At 32.4% G+C, this 23,198-nt stretch overlaps 2 protein-coding genes across 6 annotated transcripts in view; one reads left to right on the forward strand and one right to left on the reverse strand.

Annotated features, from left to right (window-relative positions):
• Positions 1–1,090: 1,090 nt before the first annotated feature.
• Positions 1,091–22,209, reverse strand: LOC108747738 (muscle LIM protein 1-like). 5 transcript variants are annotated; one of them, XM_018485426.1, is made up of 9 exons: positions 22,044–22,209; positions 16,743–16,864; positions 15,260–15,425; positions 10,587–10,716; positions 7,678–7,774; positions 6,946–7,030; positions 4,075–4,371; positions 3,046–3,366; positions 1,091–2,425 (listed from the first exon to the last, which is right to left on the reverse strand). In XM_018485426.1, the coding sequence occupies exons 2-9, from the start codon at positions 16,855–16,857 to the stop codon at positions 2,149–2,151; spliced, it is 1,488 nt and encodes a 495-aa protein (XP_018340928.1). In that variant the 5' UTR covers positions 16,858–16,864; positions 22,044–22,209; the 3' UTR covers positions 1,091–2,148. The 5 variants fall into 5 exon arrangements, with proteins under 5 accessions (XP_018340928.1, XP_018340931.1, XP_018340927.1 ...); XM_018485429.1 differs by having other exon boundaries at positions 6,753–7,030; positions 7,667–7,774; XM_018485425.1 differs by lacking the exons at positions 6,946–7,030; positions 7,678–7,774 and adding exons at positions 6,753–6,840; positions 8,898–8,994.
• A 117-nt stretch (positions 22,210–22,326) lies between these two features.
• Positions 22,327–23,198, forward strand: part of LOC108747739 (39S ribosomal protein L28, mitochondrial) — a 9,443-nt gene continuing 8,571 nt past the window's right edge. Inside the window, exon 1 of the mRNA XM_018485432.1 lies at positions 22,327–22,345. The gene's annotated coding sequence lies outside the window, so the exon portion shown is untranslated. The remainder of the gene's footprint in view (positions 22,346–23,198) is intronic.

Here is a 23,198-nt window from a genome sequence, read left to right on the forward strand (position 1 = left end):
CATTATTGTTAAGATTAACGAATGGTAATTATCGATATGTGTGAACCGGAACTTGTACAGTTGTTGCTATAAATATATGAAATTAGTGTTTTACACCATACTCATACTTACTTCTCTCCGTTAAAATCACTCCAGTGATTCCCAATTTCGTTAAAAAATTATTATCTTTTAGATCAACATTTATATTGCTATTTTAATTCATCTATGTTTAATACTAATTTTATATTATTCTATACTAATTCCTATTATATTTTTTATACTTCTTATATAAATTAAAAATTATTTCTACTTCATTAAGTTTGGGTAAAAAAGAATGTTCAGAGAATTTCAAGTACACATTTATTGAAAATCATAATTAAATTAGTTTCTCGTCTTAGTCGTTGGTTACATCGTTGCTGCTGGTCGTAGTCCGGTTATATAGATTGATATTTTCGTATTTATTACGTCGTCGAATATCCGCTGCAATCGATGCCATGTGTTTAATTATTACGCTGTAAATATCAAAATTGTTGCCCTGAAGTTATAGAAATGATATTTGTTCATAATAGAGTGTTTTTGAAGTCATTACTGCATAATTTTTCTGTTGTACGAAACAGTTAAAAAGCAGCGCATCTTTAATTTCCATGATGCACTCTGTTTCGCTGATCTAATAGAAAAGAGAAGAAAACATTATCTAATATGCTTAATCTTGAGCAATACTATTAAAAAATGTTAAATAGTAAACAATATCAGCGATGTAAAACAGTCTGGCAATTTTCTTCATTGGTGGATCGAAATATATTCTGTTACTTATTGAAAATATTTCTATCTAGTGAGCTTTCTGTAAATATGAAATAGTCTCCTAATTTTTATTTATTTCGACAAATCTGGTAGAAGCTAATATTTTAACAAGTCAGCTTGGATCGAAATAATAAGAAAAAAGACATCTTTAATTATCCAAAATAAAATTTTGATTGACAAGTACAAAAATAAATAGAAATATAGAAATCAGAAATTATCCAAAAAGATTATCTATTTTTACAAAAAAAAGAAACAAAAAATTTAAGCAATAAATTTGGTCAAAATAGTTATAAATTCAGAGATGCTCAATTTGCCAGTGTTTTTACAACTTTAAATCTGACATCTCGCGGATCGATTGTCGAATCGTAATCTCCTATTTCCTGATCAAGAATAAAAAAAGGAAGACAAAAGAAAATAATAAAAGTTTCGTACGTTCGTAATTACTCGTCATCAGATTAATCGTTTGCGCGTAGTGTCGTCATCAAGAATCACTCAGGTTACTACGAAAATTGTATGAAACATAGTAGAATCATTGAACAGCTAACCGAATGAAACTGGTACTTCAATTTTAACTCTTGCAATCCGTTTACGAATCCCATAAAATGTTCATAGCACCCGGTGCAAGCCATTGTAACGATTGAGCATGAATGGGTCTAATCGACTGCAAGAATAAATCCACGTATTGTCGATAACTTGCGATCGGATAAAACATTATTTTAATAATGGCAAAGTCGATCTCTTCAAATCTAAAATTTGAGGCAAAAGAAAATTTTACGGTAGATGTCTTTAAAAAAATAAATGTGCTTCATTAAGTAAGCCTATTAATTGATACATAAAAAATCCTATACTTCTTTCTATGTTCTTTTTATATTCTGCTAAACGTATTTTCTTGAGCTCTTTAATATCAAAGCTTCATATATTTTGGAATGGGAAAAGTTACTGTGCCATTATTAAAACAACAAATTTGTATCTTGTTTTGTATTACGAATAAATAGATTATATAATTAGTTCAATAATAAATTCATCTGTAATACGATCTCACGCACACAATGCGCGATTTCATATCGCAACATTATCAACAGCCCGTAGTGGCTTACTCGTGTGCGATCGAGCCTCATCGACCATGGAATCAAACAGACACCATTATTCTCTCACTACAGCGCTGTTCGCGATAATGAAAATGTAGTCATCGACATTATCGAATCGTCGTAAGTTAGGATAGGAGAAATCGAAATTCCCGGAGCAGCGCGTTCGTCTGTCGTCGGATACACAGTCAGACGCCTCTATATATAGATGTATTTACATTAATATATAAGACTGGATCGAGGGTTTTCCTCGAGCGGCGTGTGAGGGAGTAGGGCCTATCAATTAGGCCATTGTGAGGGTACCCGCGCCCATTCCGAAGCCCACGCCTTTAGGCCCAAAGTTCCGGTTGTAGCAACCGCGGCAGTAGATGTCCCCGTCCGGACCGTCGTTCAAGTTCGTCGAATCCAGGGAACGGTTACACTCACCGCAGCTGAAGCACCGCTTGTGCCATACGCGGTTCTTCGAGATCATCTGCTCGGCGGCGTACACCGGGTAACCGCAGCGCGAGCAACCGTGCCCGTCGTTTCGCTTCTGGCCGACCTGGGGCTTAGAGTCGATGCTACAAAATGAAAACGACGTTTTGAGAATCTGATGTAATGATTCATGGAAAAATTGATTTTGATTGATGGCAAGACCAATTCAGGTGATCAATGTACATTTATTATTTCCAAACTTATATTTTTTGTCAAAATTATCAATAGAGTAGATAAAAAAAAATTACATAGAAAAATTTTATGACTCAATTAATAATCTTTGTCTTTTTATAGATTTCTCGTGTAGATGCAAATCTATGTCCTCAGAAAAGAATAATAGCTTCAGGTTGTATTAATAGTTCGTTCTTATTTTAAAATCGTCTTAAGTAATGTCTTAAGATGTTAATGCGGCTCTCTGATTGCTTCGTGACATCTTAAAACTGTACTTAAGGTAATTTTAAATTTAAGATTTGACTATAAATATCAATCTCAATATTTCCGTACATAAATCATAGCACTATGTTTAATAATTCATATAAGCTTACATCTCACACAATTACTCGCGTGTTAAAGGAAAATTCTAATTAGAGAAGTAGATCGATTATCAAGATCGCTATCAATCATCAAAGTTTCCCTGACAACAAACTTTTCGCTATTATATTTCGCACCGTGTTTCAGAAACTAATTACTCTTGAGATACACTTACTATGAAGGGGCATGATCTCCATTCGTCGAGATGAGAGTCGGTTTGTGGCCGAACCCGAAACCTTTGGGCCCGAAGAGCTTTCCGTAGCACGCGCGGCAATGGATTTCCTTGTCAGGGCCATCGCATGCCAGCATGGAGTCTAAGGGTCGGTGACACTCGGCGCAATTGAAGCACTTCTTATGCCACATGGTGCCCTTGGCGAGCTGTTGTTCAGCGGCAAACACCATGCCACCGCAACGGGGGCAACCCTGCCCAGCTGGCGCCTTAATCGAGGTCGTATCAGGATTATAGTAAGGTCGACTGGCCGAAATTTCTTCCTCCCTATGGATAATTAACTCGATTATGATACGATCCTACCTGATCGATTGGACTTAATATATTTTATAACTTAATTTCTATCCATTTAATTTTACTTGACTGACAAGTCACAATAATAAAATATATAAATGAAGGTATATACACCGATATTTTGACATATTTCAAAATAGTTCAACATTCATAAGATTTTCTCTTGATCGTACCGTTTATTTTTGCTTGAAATTTAAATTTCAGTTTTATCTTTTATCTTCCTGATTTCAATATCTCTTATCTTTCGCAATGTACTTGTCATTTTCTCTTAAATTATGTCACAACATATGAAACATTATAAATTATAAAAAATATATGTGTCAATAATTTTTATTCAAGATCGAAATTTTTTTTCCTAAATTATATTGGAAATACATATTTTGCATTTATATAATAAAATTACCAAAACTCTACATACAAATAAATTAAATAATGCATTTACAAATTTTTTTGATAAAAACTCTGTTATAATTTTATCAATAACCACTTTATTAATTAATGTCCACTAACTAATTCTAATCATATCATATTGAATCTGCAAAATCATGAACTCATTCGAAATCTTCATGAGCCTCCGTTCAACGTGCATTTATAGAGCAGTTATTTAAATCGACTTGTATTTATAGTCACGTATTCAGCAGGGTTACGAGCTAAACTCCCAGCATTGGCCTCGAGACTTACGTGAGCCCGTCGGTCTGGAGGAATCCCGAGCCACATGCGAATCCGTATCCGTGCGGTCCCCACTTCTTTCCGTAACAGGTCTTGCAGTAAACATCCCGGTCCGGGCCGTCACAGGCGATGATCGAGTCCAGGGTCTTGGTGCAGTCGTGGCATTTGTAGCACTTCCGGTGCCACTCGCGGCCCTTGGCGAGCACCTGCTCGGCGGCGAAGACGACGCCACCGCAGCGAGGACAACCCTTGCCGGGCGGGGCCTTGATAATCGCGGTGTCGATCACGGTGGTACGAGGAGCCGCATCGCTGCATCGTAAAGAAATCGCATTATCACGGATCGTTCTCATTCTCAGTGACTGAGCCAATCGTTGAATCGTAGAGATTACAGAAAAGCAATTGATTTATCTATTCGATTATTGTCTAAGTAAACTTGATCAGATATTTAGACTCCATACTGAAAAATGAAAAAATGGAAAACTTTGAATTTTCCTTATTTTAATTTTAATTTGTCTCGCTTTTCTTATCTCCTCGATTCGTTTATAATATCACAAAGGAGTGGAATTGCATGCGAATGAGGGTGATTGATCGTTGGCAATCGCTTGGTAAGACAAATAGAAGATTTGAAGTTTTTTTTTTAATATTTTGTGATTTTTGATAAATATACTTTGGTGAAGTACAAAAAATTATACAGTTAGTTAAAGAGTCATTAAAGTCATAATCAAAATTCTTAAAATAGCCTGTGCAAAAAGAAAATATAACAATTGTTCATATAAATTAAATAATGTTTTACGATAAACATATATAGAAGATGTAATAGATAATATCTGAAACAAGTTCTAAATTGCAATATGAGCTTCTATTAGTCATAAAAAAGTAGTCACTTGAAATCAAGTTTTCTTCCATGCCATAGCATGCGATTACAAAGCTTTATTTCATGGAATCTTAAGTAAATTTATATACGTCATACTTCTGACTTTTTATTTAGTTAAGAGAAAAAATGAGTGCTTTGGATCGATTTACATATGATACATGATTATTAATATGATATTTAATCGTAGGGATATTAGTAATAACAAATCAGATTCTACATGAATTTCAGATTCAGTTCCGTTATGGATACATGCATACAAGACCGTACAGACCGTGTGGTAACAGGAATGTCGAATGCATATGGAAGAATTTCTGGCAACTATAAATGTCAGCGTGAGTATTCCATTAATATAAAACGAATTATGATCGCCACTGAGAAATGACACTCGATATTCCGATACGATCAGCCGATTCGTGATGCCAGGGTGAGTAATAGCGCAAAGCGTTAAGGCGTCGGTCTATATGTATATATATATATATATATATATATAAATATATGTGTATATTATATATACACGGACACACACAGATGCACGCATGTATACAGTGTCTTGAAGAAGGTGCGTGCCAGTGACAATTTTCCTATGCTCTTCGAGAAAGTCCAGGTCGATTTTTTTTTCCAAAAAGGTACAACCCTTAAAAATTCCATATATTATCTTTTTAATTTAAATCTTCGTAAATTTAAAGCATCTGCATAATACGTGAAAATAATGGAAAGAGAGTTTCTTTATGTAAATTGCATACATATATGTATGTAATTATAAACTACCGTTCATAAATTCAGGAACGTTTGTAGTTTTCTCGCATCTGACGAAAAGTTAAGTGTTATTTGGATGAAAAAAATTATACACAGAAGTTTTCAAAAATATATTTCTAAAAGGAGAGATAGAGTTATAAATTTGTTTTTTTTTTGTTTTATTTATACGATATTTTGTTTCTAAATTCCTAAATTACAAACAATTGAAAATTAATATTTTCAAAAAATATTTTTATTTTACTTTGAAGAGCAATAGCTTAATAAAACATCATCGGACGAAAAACAAAAAAGTATTTAAAGTAGACTTTTCAGGCTTTAAAACTTCAAAAAAAATACAATGTTTTTTCTCTTTTTTTACAGTGATATCTAATTTTATCTGTCAAAATTTTTACAACATGGTTTAACTTTGAAATTAAAGAATTTACAAAAGAAAGAAAGAAAAGAAACAATTTGCTATAATGTTCTCGATTCACATAATTAACTTTTAAAGATACACATTCAATATTTAAAGAAAGATTGCATAAATATTATATATAACGTACTTAAATATTTATTAGTTTGAAATTTTTATTTCTCATTTCCTTAATTGTAAGATTCAATTAAAATTAATATAGAAAATTTCTTAGGATGTAAAAAATTTATTATTCAACAGTGGAAAAAATCGTATACTAAGTTTTTTCGTTTTTAATAATTTTTTTATAATTAATATTGTGTACTTATATTTTTCTTATACTCGTAAAAAACTATAAAAAATTTGTCGGAACAAGAATAACTAATTTATCTTCTGTCAGAAATACTGAAAGAAATCATTATATGTACATCCATATAAGAAAACTTATTCTTTCAATTTGAAATGCTGTAACTGTTCACAGAGTATGGGTTGTTCTTCTTCTAGCACAACATGCAAAAGCCAAGAAGTAAGAGCAATAAATTTTTCGCTAAGAAAAAATCGACGCAAATTACCCGAAAATAAAATTGTCACTACTCGCACACTTTTCCTTCTCCGAGCACCCTGTTTACGCGCGCAAAATAATCGTCATAACTATAAAGGGGCGCGTACCCCTCGTCCTCAATATCGCACTGCAGCCCGATCCACATAATCCCGGCGTGGCCGACACCCCGCGGACCGAATTTCTTCGGATAGCAAGCTGTTAAGCAGACAAGCGCATCATATATAGTGAAAGTGTAGAAGCCGAGGCGGGATTTCTCTTTCTCGCGTGCTTCCCAGCTCAGTCCCGACTCTGAAAACCCACCCATTGGCGTAGCAGTCACTCTGCAGGGCGCCGCCACCCTGGCCATAGCCATAACCCTTCGGTCCGAACCTCTTTCCATAGCATACTGTAGACAATATCGATTAAAGGTTTCACGTCGCCTAACGTTATCTCGTGATGATGATCAGCGACGAAGACATAATCATACAGATATGCCAATGCAATCTTTTAGTTTTCTCCAGATTGTTCTACATCACATATCATATTAATTTATCCATGGCAAGTAACTTCCCATCTCTAAGTTTATTCTTCGTATTAAGCTCATAATGCAGTGTAAAATATTGAAAATTTAGTAAAGTTGATATATATCTAGAAGAGATTCTAGAATTTTTTTTCCAGACATTTTTTAGAGACGGCACATTTAATAAAATCATGCATATTTCATTGATTTACACACAAAGTGTATAATAAATATTACTTTAATATGACTATAGAAAAATATTCCTTGTATATTTCGTTAACTATATTTAGAAGTTGAACCGATTTCTTTAAGGCGCATAAAAGCTGAAATTCTACAACAGCAAATTCTTTTCAACAGCTTTAATTCTCTTCGATATATTTAATGATAAATTTTAGTAAATATTCATACATTATTCAGCCGCTCATGCGCGGAAAATATCTTCATATGCATTAAATTAAATTAATTTTGTACATTTGCATTTCGCATATTTTGTACGTTACGTCTTCATACGCGCGATCGTACCGTATCCTCACCTTTGCAATAAATGTCCTTGTCAGGACCTTCACAGCAGTTGACGGAGTCTAATCTTTTCGTGCAGTTGGCACACTTAAAGCATTCCCTGTGCCATTGCTGCACGAAATACAAAGGATGGGTTAGTCACTAAAAGTTCCAAGGAAGGACGAAAATAATATTGTACAATATTATTTTCTTGTACAATCGTTCAGGAGCGCAGACATTAAAAGCTCCTTATAGCTCGCCAAGATTTGTTACAAAATTCGTGTGGCAGTAGCAACAAATAATGCTACTGTAAATCTGTATTTTTTCTTTAATGTATTTATATCCAATTGTTCTTATAAAATTCTTATAGACCAGCATATTGAAAACATACATATCATTTTTTTGTAGAAAAGTTTTTGAAGTAATTTTAAGCAAAACTGAAGATATTGACTTTTTTATAATATTATTTGATAGAAAAGACACGTTATTAATACATTTAATAAAGCATTTTCAAATTTACTGCAAAATACTACAAATTCTTTAAACATTGAAAATTGAAAAACCAAAATTTGTTTTGAGGTTCTATTCTCTATTTCTCAATAATATTTTTTAATAATAAATATCTTTTTAATAAATCTTAAATTAAAGTTTTATTTATAAAACTTTATTTATCACATTCATTTATAGTCTAGTTGTTTGAATAATTTAAAATTTAAAAATTTGTTAAATTTTGATCTTTTATTTTTAAATTATTAGGTAATACTTAATACTAAAACTTAATACTAAAACTGACAGCATTTTCACTAACAATATTTTCCGTAATTTGATCTCTACACGTATTTCCTATAGTAGAGCGGTAATTCTAAAACGACAATCTAGCAATCTAAATTCATTCAGAACAAATAAACAACTATTCGCGCGCCTAGATAACAGAGATAAGAAAAGGGAATGATAGAGTAATCGATAATCACGATCCTTCTTCTGTGACATTGTGCAGCCCTTGTACGTTTGGGGGCTGTTTCCTGGCGGCGGAAAGAGTTTATAAACTGATTTTAGTAGGTAACAAGAACAAGAAAGACCAAGTCAGAGCGGAAACAGACAGAGAATGTAGACAGAGAGATAAATACGTTCAGGAGATGATAATCGTTCAACGTTTTCAAAACACAGGACTGTCAGTACGGATATCTGTACAATAAATCGAGAAAGAATTAAGGAGCCATAAAGGAGATTGTAGATTTTTTTAGATGAAAGATACCTCGACAGTATATCTCGCGGTCGGGACCATCGCAATGAAGCGTCGAGTCCAGAGTGCGGCGGCACATTTTGCACTTGAAGCACAGTTTATGGTAAGCCTATCGCAAGAATGAAGATTGACCAAAACGGCAGTCTAATGGAATTCGACGAGACATTTATCGGTGCTATTCTTGGTGCCGCGACGAATCGAATATCCTATTTCAATTTCTAGAATATTTTAAGACAATTTTAGTATCTCCCTTAATTCTATAACGGCGATATATCGAAGATTTCAAGTTAGAGAATATATATCTGCGTTAAAAAATAAAATCCGTGCAAGATAAAAATTTCATAAAGCGTATCTTATCACAAATTTCTATAAAAATACGATTCTTCTCATTCAAGAAGAAGCGGGCAGAAATTGCGTAACCGAATTCTCGTACAAGGAAGCGATTTCAATTCGTCGATGAGTCATAGATGACGAGAAAGATGAATTGCCATCGCCATTTTCGCGCGCGGATATTATCGCTAGACCAGATTGTCGGCCAGCAATTAGCCTCCATTTCTCTGGTTCCGCGTGGCGCTCCTTCTGGTAGCGAGCCATTTTATCGCCGGGTATCGGGCCGACTAAGATTGGCCGGCCAGTTGGGGCGTCGCCAAAATCGTTCTCTGACGAAACTACTGAGAAAGTTTCTGGGCTAGCACCTCCTCGCCCCCCCCCCCCCAGTCCACAGAGAGCGAATCCTCCTCCTCCTCCTCCTACTTCTCCTGTTCCTCTCTCCCACTACTATTTTTTTCCTCACATTGTTATGAAATGGAGATTGGATAAGATTACGGGGATACATGACGCGACCCATTACCACGCATCGCGTGCCAAATTTAGACGCGCGGCAGAAGCCACGATGCGCCGCGTTACCGCAACCCTGTTTTGTAACCCACGGCGCATTTTTACCGTCCAGATTTTCCGAAATACATGTGAGTAAGCGTGACGAAGAGGACGGCGTTTGCGTCAATCTGTCTGTCGCCGCGTCAGCGACCGATTTTATTGCTTCGCGTGCTAAATCGCGCTACAATCCCACGAGCCGCCCTCGCTCGGTGAAATATTCGCAGTTCGAGGCTGACTCGCCCACAAATATCATAGCACGCACCTATAATATGACTCTAATTCGAGGAATATATGAGGGGTCATTTTCGACTATCACCTGCTAATCTAGAAATAGATAAAAGATCAGTTGAGGAATCACTTAAGAAACAAATAAAAGCCATATTTTTGTGTTTTGGCTTCTGAATTAAAAATTGAAATTCTAATCTAATTATCTAAAATATTTACGTTTTATAAAGCTAATCACACAGTATATGTACATCCCGAAATTTATTTTCTTCAATTATCTCCATAAGTAAAAGATTAATAGCTTACTCAATGTATCCAAAAGATTAATCGAAGAACTGTACTTAGTTGATGATTGAGATATATGCTGATTCCGTTTTAATTTCTAAAACGCACGAGCGAACGATCAGTCGAAGCACCAAGGAAACTTCTATCGTTGTGCATTTAACGCTAAATGCAATCAAGTAATTATCACACATCAGTGCTATTCAAACAGTTACACTTTGGTGCTAATAGGATTTCTTAATTGGTTATTTATCAGTATTCTTGTCGCATTTAGTGTTAAATGCGCGTCGTGTATGTCTATCTTCAGAATAAACTCACCCTTCCTCGGGCCAACATCTGCTCTGCAGCATAAACGTACCCTCCGCATCGAGGACATCCCTCTCCCTCGGGTGCCTTGGCGATAGCCCGAGGCTCGAGAATAGCATTCGAACCTCGCGAAAATTCACCCCTAAAAATTAAATTTATATTTAGAATCCATCAATAAAATTTAAACAAACTATCGTAAGGTTTAGAGATAAAACGAATTATCTTATTTGATATCACTTCTAATAAATATTTATAATAATTTTTTCATAAAGCAGCATCTTTAGAACTAATAGAGATGGCATCTATTACCGATTAATTCGTTTTATCTGATAATTCGATATTTAAATGTAAGCATTGAATACGAAAGCCATTAAATATAAAAGCATTTAGATAAAGGAATGGTTGAGTGAAATTGATGGTTCACACATAAAATAATAAGTATGATAATTACAAATTAGAAGTATAACAATTGAAATAATTAATTGGATTTTCAATCTAGGTTTTTAAAATCAAGGTAATATGTGAAATATTTAAGGAAATCTAAAAATCTACATGTTTTTTCGAAAATTGATTTAAACGTATAATGTTACAGAGATACGTAGAAGAAAAAGTAGGAAGAAACTGAAGCTATACATATGGGTGATTTATGATGCATATAGATAAAAAAAATATTTTTGCTATTAAAGCGAAAGTGTAATATAATTAATATATTAAGGTTTTTTTTAAACGAACAATTATAGTTAACTCATAAAATAAAATTCGTTTTTAATTAAATAAGTACAGCATTATGAAATTTTCAAATTTCGACTTACAAAGTCTTGCTCAGTGTAATTATGAAATACTAATAATTATTAATAGTACTAATAATTAATAAATACTAATAACAACTAATTAGAGATTAATTCATAGGATTAGGACTTATATGTATCTCTTTAAATATTAATAAAATATTTTGCAGGAAATTATAAAAACTTACGGTGCGTGTGGATAAGTATATAATTTAAGAAAAAGTTATTAAAATATTGTGATCCGTCAATTCCACGTCTGAACACTATTAGTCTATAAAAACATATAGCACTATCAAGACATTTCACTCCGACAGAATCCTTCAAATAATCGGATGCAACTGTATAAAAAGGAAATGATACTGTATTTATTAAAATCCAATACCAAACATTGGTATCATTATGTTGCAAATAATAAAAAAATTAAATGTCTGTATGGATAAAATGTTATTTTTTTCCATCACTTAATAATTAACTTTAGAAAAGTATTTTTCGAAGGGCTAATTAAACAAACACATTTGTTTAATTAGCCTTTCGAAAAATCAATATTTTTAAATTTTATCTGATATGTAAAATATACTACATATAATTCATCAAATATATAGACTTAAAACTTATCTAAATTTTTCAAATTCTGAAATGTACTGTAACAGAATCTTATATAAAGTCAAAACTTTTGTTTCAATTTTATATTAATAATTAATATTTTCTTGCATTACATTTGATTTTTGTCGAAGACATCGAAGAAACTTGTATCGGATGGATTGATAAGGTTGAGAAAATAACATAAACACATAAATACATCAAATAGTTAATAATCAATTACGGATTAGCTCATTAGGCAAGTGTTAGTCAACGTGTTAGTGTAATTTTTCCCCTTCGCAACCACGGTACATGGCTTCCGCCGAGCCCCGAGAGAGAAGAACCGAGAAGCAAACTGAACATAATACGGCATGATTGTATATCAACAAATAATATATGTATATGTAAAAAAATAGGAGAGATAAATGGAGAGAGAGAGAGAGAGAGAGAGAGAGAGAGAGAGAGAGAGAGAGATAGAAATGAAGGAATAGGAAAGAGAAGAATATAGTGCCGCTGTGTCGGGTACAGCGTGGAGAGCCTATGCGTGCGTATGCACGCATCCGTACCGTGAGATGAAATATCATCGATACAGTGAGGTGACACCGATTGTGCTGTCTTTCTTGTAGCGCGACAATTGCACTGCTGAGAAGGGTTTTATATTACGATATAGTGGCGCATGTACAGCGGGACAGATCCACATGCACTTATTACGATTGGTTGCTGGATTTTTCTCGACGATCCAGATCAATCCAAAAAGCACACAGTGTGCTTCATCTATGTGTCAAACTTAATAAAACAGAAATGTATTATTTTAAAAAATTTTGAATATAAAGAATTACAATAAAGTTGACCCTTGAGGTATGCTGAGTAATAATTAATAGGGTATTAGATAACAATACAATAACTTTTTTTACTTATAAATTCTTTGATTTGTACGTATCTGAATCATCTTTTTCTACTGTATTTAAATAAAGGTTATTAAATTAAATTAAACTTTAATAAAACTTCATTCGTGAAAACGAAATCATTTTTCTTTTTTAGATAATTTATAATTTAACTCTTATAATAGAATTTTTATATCTTTTAAAATATTTACTAAGGAATAATTTTCTCTATATAAACTTCAATGAAAAGGCAGCTGACTGGGAAATTTGAGATATCCTATTCTGACACAGAGCGTGACAAGTGCATTTGCATCAGTCCGTGAACGCGCTTCTATGAAAGAACATGAGTGGCATGTATGAAGATTTATCTCAATGGCATCGTCGTTACTTTGCGACACTATTGTTGTCGAGAACAGTGTTGATCGTCGTTACCTCATTATATCGACATAGTACGCGAATACACTAACACGCACGCGGGCACGCACGCACGCACGCGCCAGCACCCACGCAAGTAGTTAAGGTGTTAGCGAGATTATAAGATTAGAAGTGGTGCGAGAGAGGCCATGCAGGAGAGCTACGTGTATATAAGCTACAAAAAAGAAAAAGAAGCTGCTTCGTCACGCGGCGAAAAAGAAAAAAAAAGGAGAGATAGTGAGAGAGACCCTGCCAAAAATAATTCATCGAATCGACGTCGATTAATTATATAAATGTCGATTTGACTGAATATTTCCAGCGAGGGAGAGAAAGAAAGAGAAAGAGACAGCGAGATGAGAGAGAGAGAGAGAGAGAGAGAGAGAGAGAGAGAGAGAGAGAGAGAGAGACAGAGGTGCAATTTGACTCGATGCTCACCATTCTCGTACTCGGTATTTTCTCTTTATCACGCAGCTCGTATTATGTGATAAAGTAACAACGGTATATTGTTCAATGCTTGCCTCCGGTTGGCTCGTGCTCGGCGGGGCTGGCGGGGGCGGGGTGTGTCATGTGTTTCTTTTCTCTTATTTTCGTTTTGTAAATATTTTTCTCATTTTCATAAGCTTCGTCTCCTTTCTTAGCAAAAGAGTCTGAAGAGAGGAAGACGAACGGTCGAGGATGCGAGTTTCGTACGCAAAGGCTCGACGTCATAGATACAGAGAAGGAACATGCAGCGATGTGTACGTTTCAATAGTCTACTTTTATGGATTCAAAGAGTCGCGTATCGTTCAGTCCCGGACAAAATCACAGTCACATATTGAAAACGATATAATCTCAGCGAGTTCATATTTTAATGCTATGAATATATGAAAATAATATTTCTATATTTATTCGCAAAGGACAATAACTTCCCATAGCATTCAAATCTTAACTCCTCGAATTTATATCAGTTTCAATATGTGATTACACAATTCGAAATAAACTCGCGCGATAATTTACACATTGACGATTTCGAAACTTTGATCAAATTCAATTATATGACTCCATTCTGGGTTTTTAAAAGATACGCTCGCTACGCACGTCACTCGTACATTGATCTATTTACATACTGAAAGGTAATGGGAAAACGTGTGTTATATTCGTTAATGAAAGACACCGCTTAGTTGTTTTGTTTCCAGTTTTATCTTTCCCTTTTTTCCACTTTTAATGGCACTTATTACAGATGGTACAAATGATCCTACAAACTAGTGTATGTATTCGCAATAGAAGAAAAAATAAATATAGAAGAAGAAAGAAAAGAGAAAGAGAGAGAACAATTCAATGGGACGTGACGATGTTGGTCGGTCACACCAGGAGACGATAAGGAACTGAATTGGGAAAAGAGTTAAACGTGAATTTAACTAAATCGAACGTCGTTCACGATGTGCACGTCTGCACGGCGATAGTACAAGAAAATTAGATAAGGATGGATCCTTCAAAGAGGGTAGAAAAACGCGATGACATGCTCGCCTACGGTGATGACAGATTCCAAAGGTGGGAATAGAACAGTTTGGTCCTAAAGGATCATCTAGATTCAACTATCAGGACACAAAGAATCGTCTAGATCTAATTCTTACGAGAGAGAAAAAACAAAAAAAACCGAGGCGGACGAGATTCTCTTTTCGTCATACATCGAAAATTTAAGAGAAAAGGGAAAACGTAGAAAAACGCGGTTCACTCTGTCGGATACGCTGTACACGTATACGTAGACGCGTGTTCTCCGGCATCCTGGAGTTTGCGCAGGCAGCGGCTTCTTCCGAGTTGCTGGAGGCGCGACTGACCAAGAGAAGAATCATGCTGATGGATCACGGTCGTTCACGATGATGGGTCGATTTTCAGTTTCGCGCACGTGGAGGATGTCTTTACGTGGAGAGGGTAGAACAACAGAGATGCTCCCGACGTGAGACCACGTTGGTAGTACGCTACTCAGGAATAAGGGAAGAAGAAGGTGTCGGGGTCGAGGTGTGCGGTGGCATGCACTCACTCGTTCTTCGCTTGAAGATGTTCGCCTTGGTCCATGGACAGGCATCCAGCTCCGCCACCAAAGCCGTAGCCTTTAGGGCCGAACTTGCGGCCGTGGCAGACTTTGCAATACAGCTCGCGCTCGTGCTCGGCGCAGTTTGTCGAGTCGAGAGCCTTGTTGCAAAGACCTACAACACACGGTCGTCCATCGTTGGACATTACGGCCCTTCCTACTGAATGTACTTAAGAGTTAAGGTGCCAACATTATCGATTATTGTAAACAGTACTGTGCTGTCTTGGGATATGTATATGTACTTGAATAATATATTTGATTTATTTTAATTCAGATTCTGTAAGTGCATATCTTAAGTAAAAACATTATATAAAGTACAAAAATTGCTCTAAATATATTCAACTATTAGATTGTCATTATTTTCTATAAAGAGTTATGTAATATTTTCTAAAATTTTACATATATGTACATAGTATGTATTTTTACATACATATCATACATAAAAAATATATAGCTATATAATATATGTAATTCATTGATACGCAGTAAGAGTAAAAAATATTTATATTATAAAATATATATATATACTATTTATATTGTGATATCATTGCAAGGAACGGTAATTGACTTATAATTCATTTTTCAAAATTCACGCCGTTCTAGAAATAATCACTATATATGCATCTCTTCAAGATACGACAATGCTCAATGAAATTAATGTGAATTATTCACATCGATCATTGCTCCCGGAAGTATTACCGAATAGTCGACAATTGATTTTTGGCTAACCTGCAGGCTCGATCACAATCACGACGGATTATTCGAGTATAAAATTTATTTTAAACCACCCTAAAAATAGGAAACTCAATAATGTCTTTCTTAAGGAAATTATTCGGTTATTTTTATAGAGCAACTCGTAGAAAAACATATCATTAAATTTAAATGAAAATATAAGCCTCTCAAACAAATTTTTAGAAAGCACATAAAAATTTAAAAAATTTTATGGATCTTAAATTAATATATTTTTTATCATAGATAAAATTGAGCTTTTCAATAAATTATAATTTTATTATAATTTATTATATATCTGATACTTATTGAAATATCTAACTATTCAAATTAATAGCAATTGCGTAATAATGCGCTATTTCAGTTTATACTCTTTATTATAAGAAATTATAATTCAGAAATATTATTTTTATAAAAATAAAAGTACTCAACAAACAGATTTTCAAAGATATACTCATATTAAGTAGATTATTTACGCGACAAAGGCAACTTTCTATAGAATTATAAATATATATTATCTAAATTAAAATTTTATTTAGATGAATATTATACATATAACTTTTTCCTTTCTATATTTAAGCTACGAAATGACACTAGTTCATCTGTTCTAAGGTATCGATTGGTTATACTTATATATGTAAGAGAACACTTGTTTGTGCATTTTCCCTATTTTGATGTTACAAAATTATATTTGTTTACTCACCGCACTTGAAGCACGTTTTGTGCCATTTTAGTCCACCGGCAACTCGCTCTTCTGCAGCATAAACAGATTTGCCACATTTAGGGCATTTTGGATGTTCCACGGGCTTGAAAGGCATTTTTACACTGAAAAAGAAACTCTGTTGATGCGCATATTCTATTACATCGCAATTAGTTATAAAATTATCTATCGTCATGTCAAATTTAAAAATTATTGTAGTGTTAATTATTATTTTTTACTATTTATACATAAAACTGAAAAGATAGCATAATCTTATGATAATTTGCCGAATTGACAGAAAAGGCAAAGTGGCACAAGTAAAAAGATAATATTTTTGAGATAACGAAAGAAAATCGATCCTAAGGACTAACTTATTGTTGTTGAAAAATGATTTTGTTAACATATTGCTTATATGAAAAACGTCACACAAGTCTGATAAGAAATTTACACAACCTTATACTAAAGTTGCAATGTTCAAATTTTGAAAACTCATGACATAGTTTTTAAAGAATACATTATAATTTTTAAATGACATAGAAAAAAAATATATGCATATTCATTATTTTAATTAAAACGTTATTCCAATTCAGAAAGAAAAAAATATTCTATTAAAAAGTTGCTAATTGTAAGTTGTATCACTTTTCTATCAATGCAGCAAATTATTTCATAATGATAATACAATTAAAAATATATTAGCATCTCTTTAATTATCTAAATGTTAAAATTAACTTTAATGCTTCTTAAAAGAAATCTCGATGAAAAATCAAGATGGAAATACTTCTATTTGAAAATATTTTCTAAAAAAATTCGTGGTTTCGAAATCCAAAATTCGTAATCAAATTGGACATTTTTATTAATATCGAGAGGAATCATCGCCGATACGGTAACCCATTTCGGTTACCTAACTGGTCGCTGATGAGGACGTAAACAATCCGCGTTTCCGTCTGACTCGTCGGCAACCAGTCCTATTTTTGTGGCCAGCTTAAAACGTGCGCACAGTTGAGCAAATGGAGGAATGAACGTGTAAAAAAGGGAATAAAAATATATCACACGCGATACCAGAGCAAATCTATAAACATGCATTTATGAACAGCTTGTCTTTTTACTTTATATAGAAGAAATTTTGAGTAACTCAATTTAGATGTTTAAGAAATTGCAAATTATGTTTAGAGCACTAATAAAATAATATTAGAAATTAATAAAAAAATAAATGTTTGCACTTGTTTAAAAAAGACATCAGTAATCCGATTTATCAGTAAAAGAATAAAAGATTTTGACAAATTAAGCTGCAGCAAATACATACATAATGATACGTTAATCTTAGATTATTTTCAAATAGATGTACTGATACTCATTTTTCCGATTATCGATATAAATTAAAATATCATATTCTAAGATACACTTTAAATCTTTAAATGATATTTATATGAAAAACTAAAAAAAAAGAGTTGATTTTTATTTATCCAAATGTGTTAGGCAAAATAGGCGAATATAACTCTGAATTACTCTATACGATTATAAGAAAATAGTATTGTATACTGATTGTCATTAAAAATATTTATTTTTTATGTCGACATTTTTATGATTTCGATGGAAATGCGATATAGAAAATCTTTAATAATTTAAAATAAATGTTCACTTCCAAGTGTGTTAAAAAAAATTATAACTATTATTATTGAAAACATAAAAGTAAACAATAATTGATTAACACGTTTGTTGCAACAATATAGTAATGATATCTGGCATTAATGGATGTGTGTAATAGCGTTTGGCAATGCTAGTTGATCGTACACTTGTAATGATTTCGCTTTAATAGCATGCAAAGATAACAGTAATAATAGTAATAAATAAAAAAACAATGTAGTATATTTGACATAATAATGTTGTATAATGCATTATAATAATATTGCATAAAAAATAATAAATATTAAATAACAAAAATAGTAGAAATAATATTATTTTTAACAGAGATCCGAGATCAACAGAGCTATTTTATATATGTATAAATGTAAATGCATATATATACATATATGTGTGTGTGCGTGTATGTATGTGTATAAATAATACTTTATAAAACGGATTTGTCAAATTTTATTTAAGTTAAAAATAATTAAACAACACATAGAAAATAAGCCGTTAGTAAAATACTGCAGTAATTGTATTATTATAAAAACAATATATATGTTGTCACTAATTTTAATTAAAATTTTATATTTTATTTTTAATAAATATATACATGATTTTGTATTTCTCTTAAAACACTGATTCTAATTTATATCAATGAATTATGTCTTTGAATTCCGTAGCGTTTAGCGAGCTTCTGCTGCACAAATGCGCTCTGTTACTACTGACAGTAGTATCCGGTAATGATATGATACGCCAGTAGTAGCGGCCGTAATAGAGGCAGTAGTAACAGGCGGCATCGCGCGGCATGCTAAGGAGAAAGAGAGCAAACTAGAAAGAGAAAGAGAGAGAGAGAGAGAGAGAGAGAGAGAGAGAGAGAGAGAAAACGCGGGCGATTCTATATCCGTGCAGACGGGTGCAGGCGAGTCCGCGAAACCGTATTAGGGAAGGTGCTAGGTTCTCCACGATAGCAGTCTCCTCGTTTTACCCCTACCGTTCAATCGCACGCATATTCGTGGATGGAATGCGCAGTAACCTAACGCGTATCCTGTCACGTCGATAAGACTACCAAATGTCCCTATATGTCAAATTTATAATATTTATCTGTTATTTATCTGTTATTAAATATCTTTCAATTTTGCATATAATTGATGCATTATATAATTAATTATTGTATAATATAGGTCTCGTTAATAATATTTATATAGCTTTGGTGTTGCATATGTAAAGAACTTAAAATTAAACGTAAAAATTTAAAAAATTTATGTTACTTATGTGTACTATCATCGAAATTTTCAAATTATTAAAATTTTTTTTTTATTTATAGCATATATATTATTAATATTATCAAAAATATACGGTATATATTGAACCATGATCCACACAATTTTTGTTTCTAGAAAATTTTGAATACTAATGTTAAATTGTTGAAATGAGTCATGATTGAAAAATATGCGCAATATGCCAACGAGTGCTATAATTAAAATGGAAATATGTATAATAATGATACGAAACGGCCAAGAATGAGCAATTATAACGATGTGGTAAGTGCTGGCACTAGCACACGTGTGAATCATCGATTTAATAATCATCATAAATTCTTATTTTTCAAAATATTTAAAGATTACAAACTTTATATTTATAGCAAAGAAAATAATTTATCAAATGAGAAAATGACTATTGAGCAAAATAAAAGTTTTATCTATAATAAATATATGTATAAGATGTAGTATAAATTTTGTACATTTGTACATTTTTTGTTGCATTTGACTTTGTTCTTAAAATTTCGTTCAATCAATTATTTCAATAACTTTTAAAAATATATAAGTACACATCGAATCATAAACAGCACAATCTTTGTTTTTACGAATTTTAAACATCGGTGTTAAATATGTTTAATGTGTTCTTAAACGTCGTTAACTTTATCTTATCACGTTAAACATTTAAACAATAGTCTTTTAATATATTTGTTAGAGAAAAGCCATGTTATTTTCTGTTCTCGCATTTTGCAATTAACTATCTGCTTATAAGTAAAGTCATAATGATTTTATAAAATATGCATTGGAACTATATGATTAATCACATTTGCTCAACGGGATAATACCTTGTTCATTGAATTTATTTGATAACTTAATTCGTTGAATTTATTTGATAACTTAGTTTAATGAGCACTGCTAGCCGACCTGTTCCAGCAACTAATAATAACGAGAGAAAATATGTACGTATTTTTAAAATTAATAAGATTGGTAACACGAATACATGTGATAATCATATCTTTTATGATTGTGATATGCAACCTTATGTTATATAAAATTTATTTAAGCATTATTAGATACCATAAATACTACTTATACAATCTATTCTAAAGTTTTAATACGAAAAGATTATGTTACTTATGTTTTAAGAGTCTATATGTTTTTTTTGATACAAAGGTATCATTAGTATTAATTTAATCCATAAAAATGTTAAATTTAATTAATTAGAATTCATCTGATATGTATTGATTATAAAAGTACAAGCTTTAATTTTTGCACATTAAATTTGATGTTTCCACTATTTTTATTCCTTCATTTTCTTTAACGTCTTAAGATCGACGGGCACAGCTTAATTTGTCAATTTTATTAATATCTTGTATGTCTAAATATAACGTAATATGAAATCTATGTTCAGTGATCGTGACTCTATTTTAATCTTTGCATGAGGTTAGATATTAAAGGCATTAAATTTTGAAACATGCCATATTCATCTTAGACAGCACAGACATCCTTTACCCTGTCCATCTATGCGGTTCGCTACGCAATTATCGTTAAATCTTGTTAATTTTGTCTATATTATTGAATAAGGCTATGTAAGATTGTCTACTTTCAATTCGGAATCGGCTTTTGACAGAATCCTTCAACATGTAAAAATATATCCTAGCTAAACTTTTGACTTAAAAGGATTGATTTAATTGTATTATTTGATTTAATTGTGTATCTCTATAAAAATTGAAAAATTAATAATTTAAAATAAAACACGCGTGATTTAAAAATAATAGTAGTTTCCTCCCTCTCTAAAATTGAAAATTGGTTATAATCCAGACAGTCTGATAATTTATTAATTTTATTAAAAGGAATTAGAAGTTGGCTGTATGGGCAAATTGGCAAATTTATTGTATCTTATTAATAATCTAATAATTTCATGTGAGGATATAAATTTTTTAGTATTTTCATAAATAGAAGTAGATCAAAATTTTACAAATTATATATAATTTAGCGTTTATAATAATTTAATATTATTTAAGAAAGATTTTTACTTGATTAATCTTTATAAAAAATTTTGAAAATTCTCTCTGTCACGATATGACAATTCACCCAAGTAGCTGACCTGGAGTATGCGTTCAAAGCCGTCGATGAATATCTTTCAAGGCACTATATGAATCTCAGTACTTCAGAAGGAGACACACGAGGAAAACAGACAAATCACGAGGCTGAGGTAAATCACGCTTGTAATGATTCTACGTGCACTTCTTTGAGCGATACATATGTTTGTGTATTGTCGTCGGTGTCATCGATATTTGCGGCATCGATCGATGCGGCTAAGAAGAGTATCGTCATCGATAGTAGTACAGAAGTGTTTGATAGTAGTAGCAGTAGTAGAGTAGTATACATATCCGCCACACTGTTATCTCTTGGTACTCACCACTAATCGATCGTAGTCACGTGAGAAAAAGAAAAGAACAGATAGAGAGACGAAGAAAGAGAAAGAGAGAGAGAGAGAGAGAGAGGAGAATTTGAGTAAGTGGATTACAAAACACCGAGCACTCTACACCGCACTAATACTGGATTCGAATGACTATGCTCGCGTCGGGAGCGTCCTAGTCATAGCCCCTCAGGCTTTGCACACGGCACGTGTGCATTGGGAACGTCAATGCTGTTGATGATGCTGTGCCGCCGGTGGCGGTGACGGTGAACACCAAAGGGCAACGGAGATTCTTTACTGAAGTAAGATTCAGGTTTTTGGGCTGAAATATGTCTACTAATAATCTTCACGAACTTGACACACACTTTAAAGTCTAATAATGATTTTTAAAAGAAAAATGCTTTGAAATTTAATTTAATTTTAGACTATAACCTGTTAAAATCGATAATCTTTTATTATTTGCGAATTTACATATCCTTATATTTTGTTCATTTTTTATAATCAAATTATAAGAACGTTATTTGTTTAATTTTTTGTTTTTCAATAATAGTTGATTTAATTTCCCTGTTTATTTAGTATCTATATACATATTATTTTATTATATGTTATATAGTTTTTACTGACATTTAATAAAATTTCGCGATGTCTAATATATTAAATACTGATATTATTAGATAAATGAACTTAATCTTTATGAATTTAATCAATATTTAAATTTAAAACTTAATTTATATTTGTCACAGTGTTGTTCAATCGGCTTTATACTCAAAGTTATAAAATATTTGTTAGATACTTATTACTAATTAGGACATTATTTATAAAAATGTAACGATAGTGCACAATGAATTGAAGAGAAACAAGTGATAAAGCCCTTTAAAAGAGTAGATTTTAAATATTGATTTTATTTATAAAAAAAACATAGTATTCAAACACTATAGATTAGCAATAAAGTCACAATCTAATAATTATTTTTATTCGAATAAAATTATTAAAACGCAGTCATCATCGCAAACGCAGCTCATCGCAGTCATCATATTTAAAGGGCTATATTAACAAAATTGCTATGCTATTATTTAACTTTGCATAATCTGAAATGTGTACAGCCAAATAAAATAATGTACAACATACTCCAGTGTATATGTATATATATATATA

The sequence above is a fragment of the Trachymyrmex septentrionalis genome, unplaced genomic scaffold, assembly GCF_001594115.1.
Source record: "Trachymyrmex septentrionalis isolate Tsep2-gDNA-1 unplaced genomic scaffold, Tsep1.0 scaffold20, whole genome shotgun sequence".
Taxonomy (NCBI): domain Eukaryota; kingdom Metazoa; phylum Arthropoda; class Insecta; order Hymenoptera; family Formicidae; genus Trachymyrmex; species Trachymyrmex septentrionalis.

What these genes read in the sequence shown, in the direction of transcription:
- LOC108747738 (XM_018485429.1), bottom strand. Translation starts at nt 16,857, where the DNA reads ATGCCTTTCAAGCCCGTGGAACATCCAAAATGCCCTAAATGTGGCAAA. An exon ending in CAAAACGTGCTTCAAGTGCG is followed by an intron (nt 15,426 to 16,742) that starts GTGAGTAAACAA and finishes CGTGTGTTGTAG; the next exon opens with GTCTTTGCAACAAGGCTCTC. An exon ending in ATTGCAAAGGTGAGGATACG is followed by an intron (nt 7,031 to 7,666) that starts GTACGATCGCGC and finishes TATTGTCTACAG; the next exon opens with TATGCTATGGAAAGAGGTTC.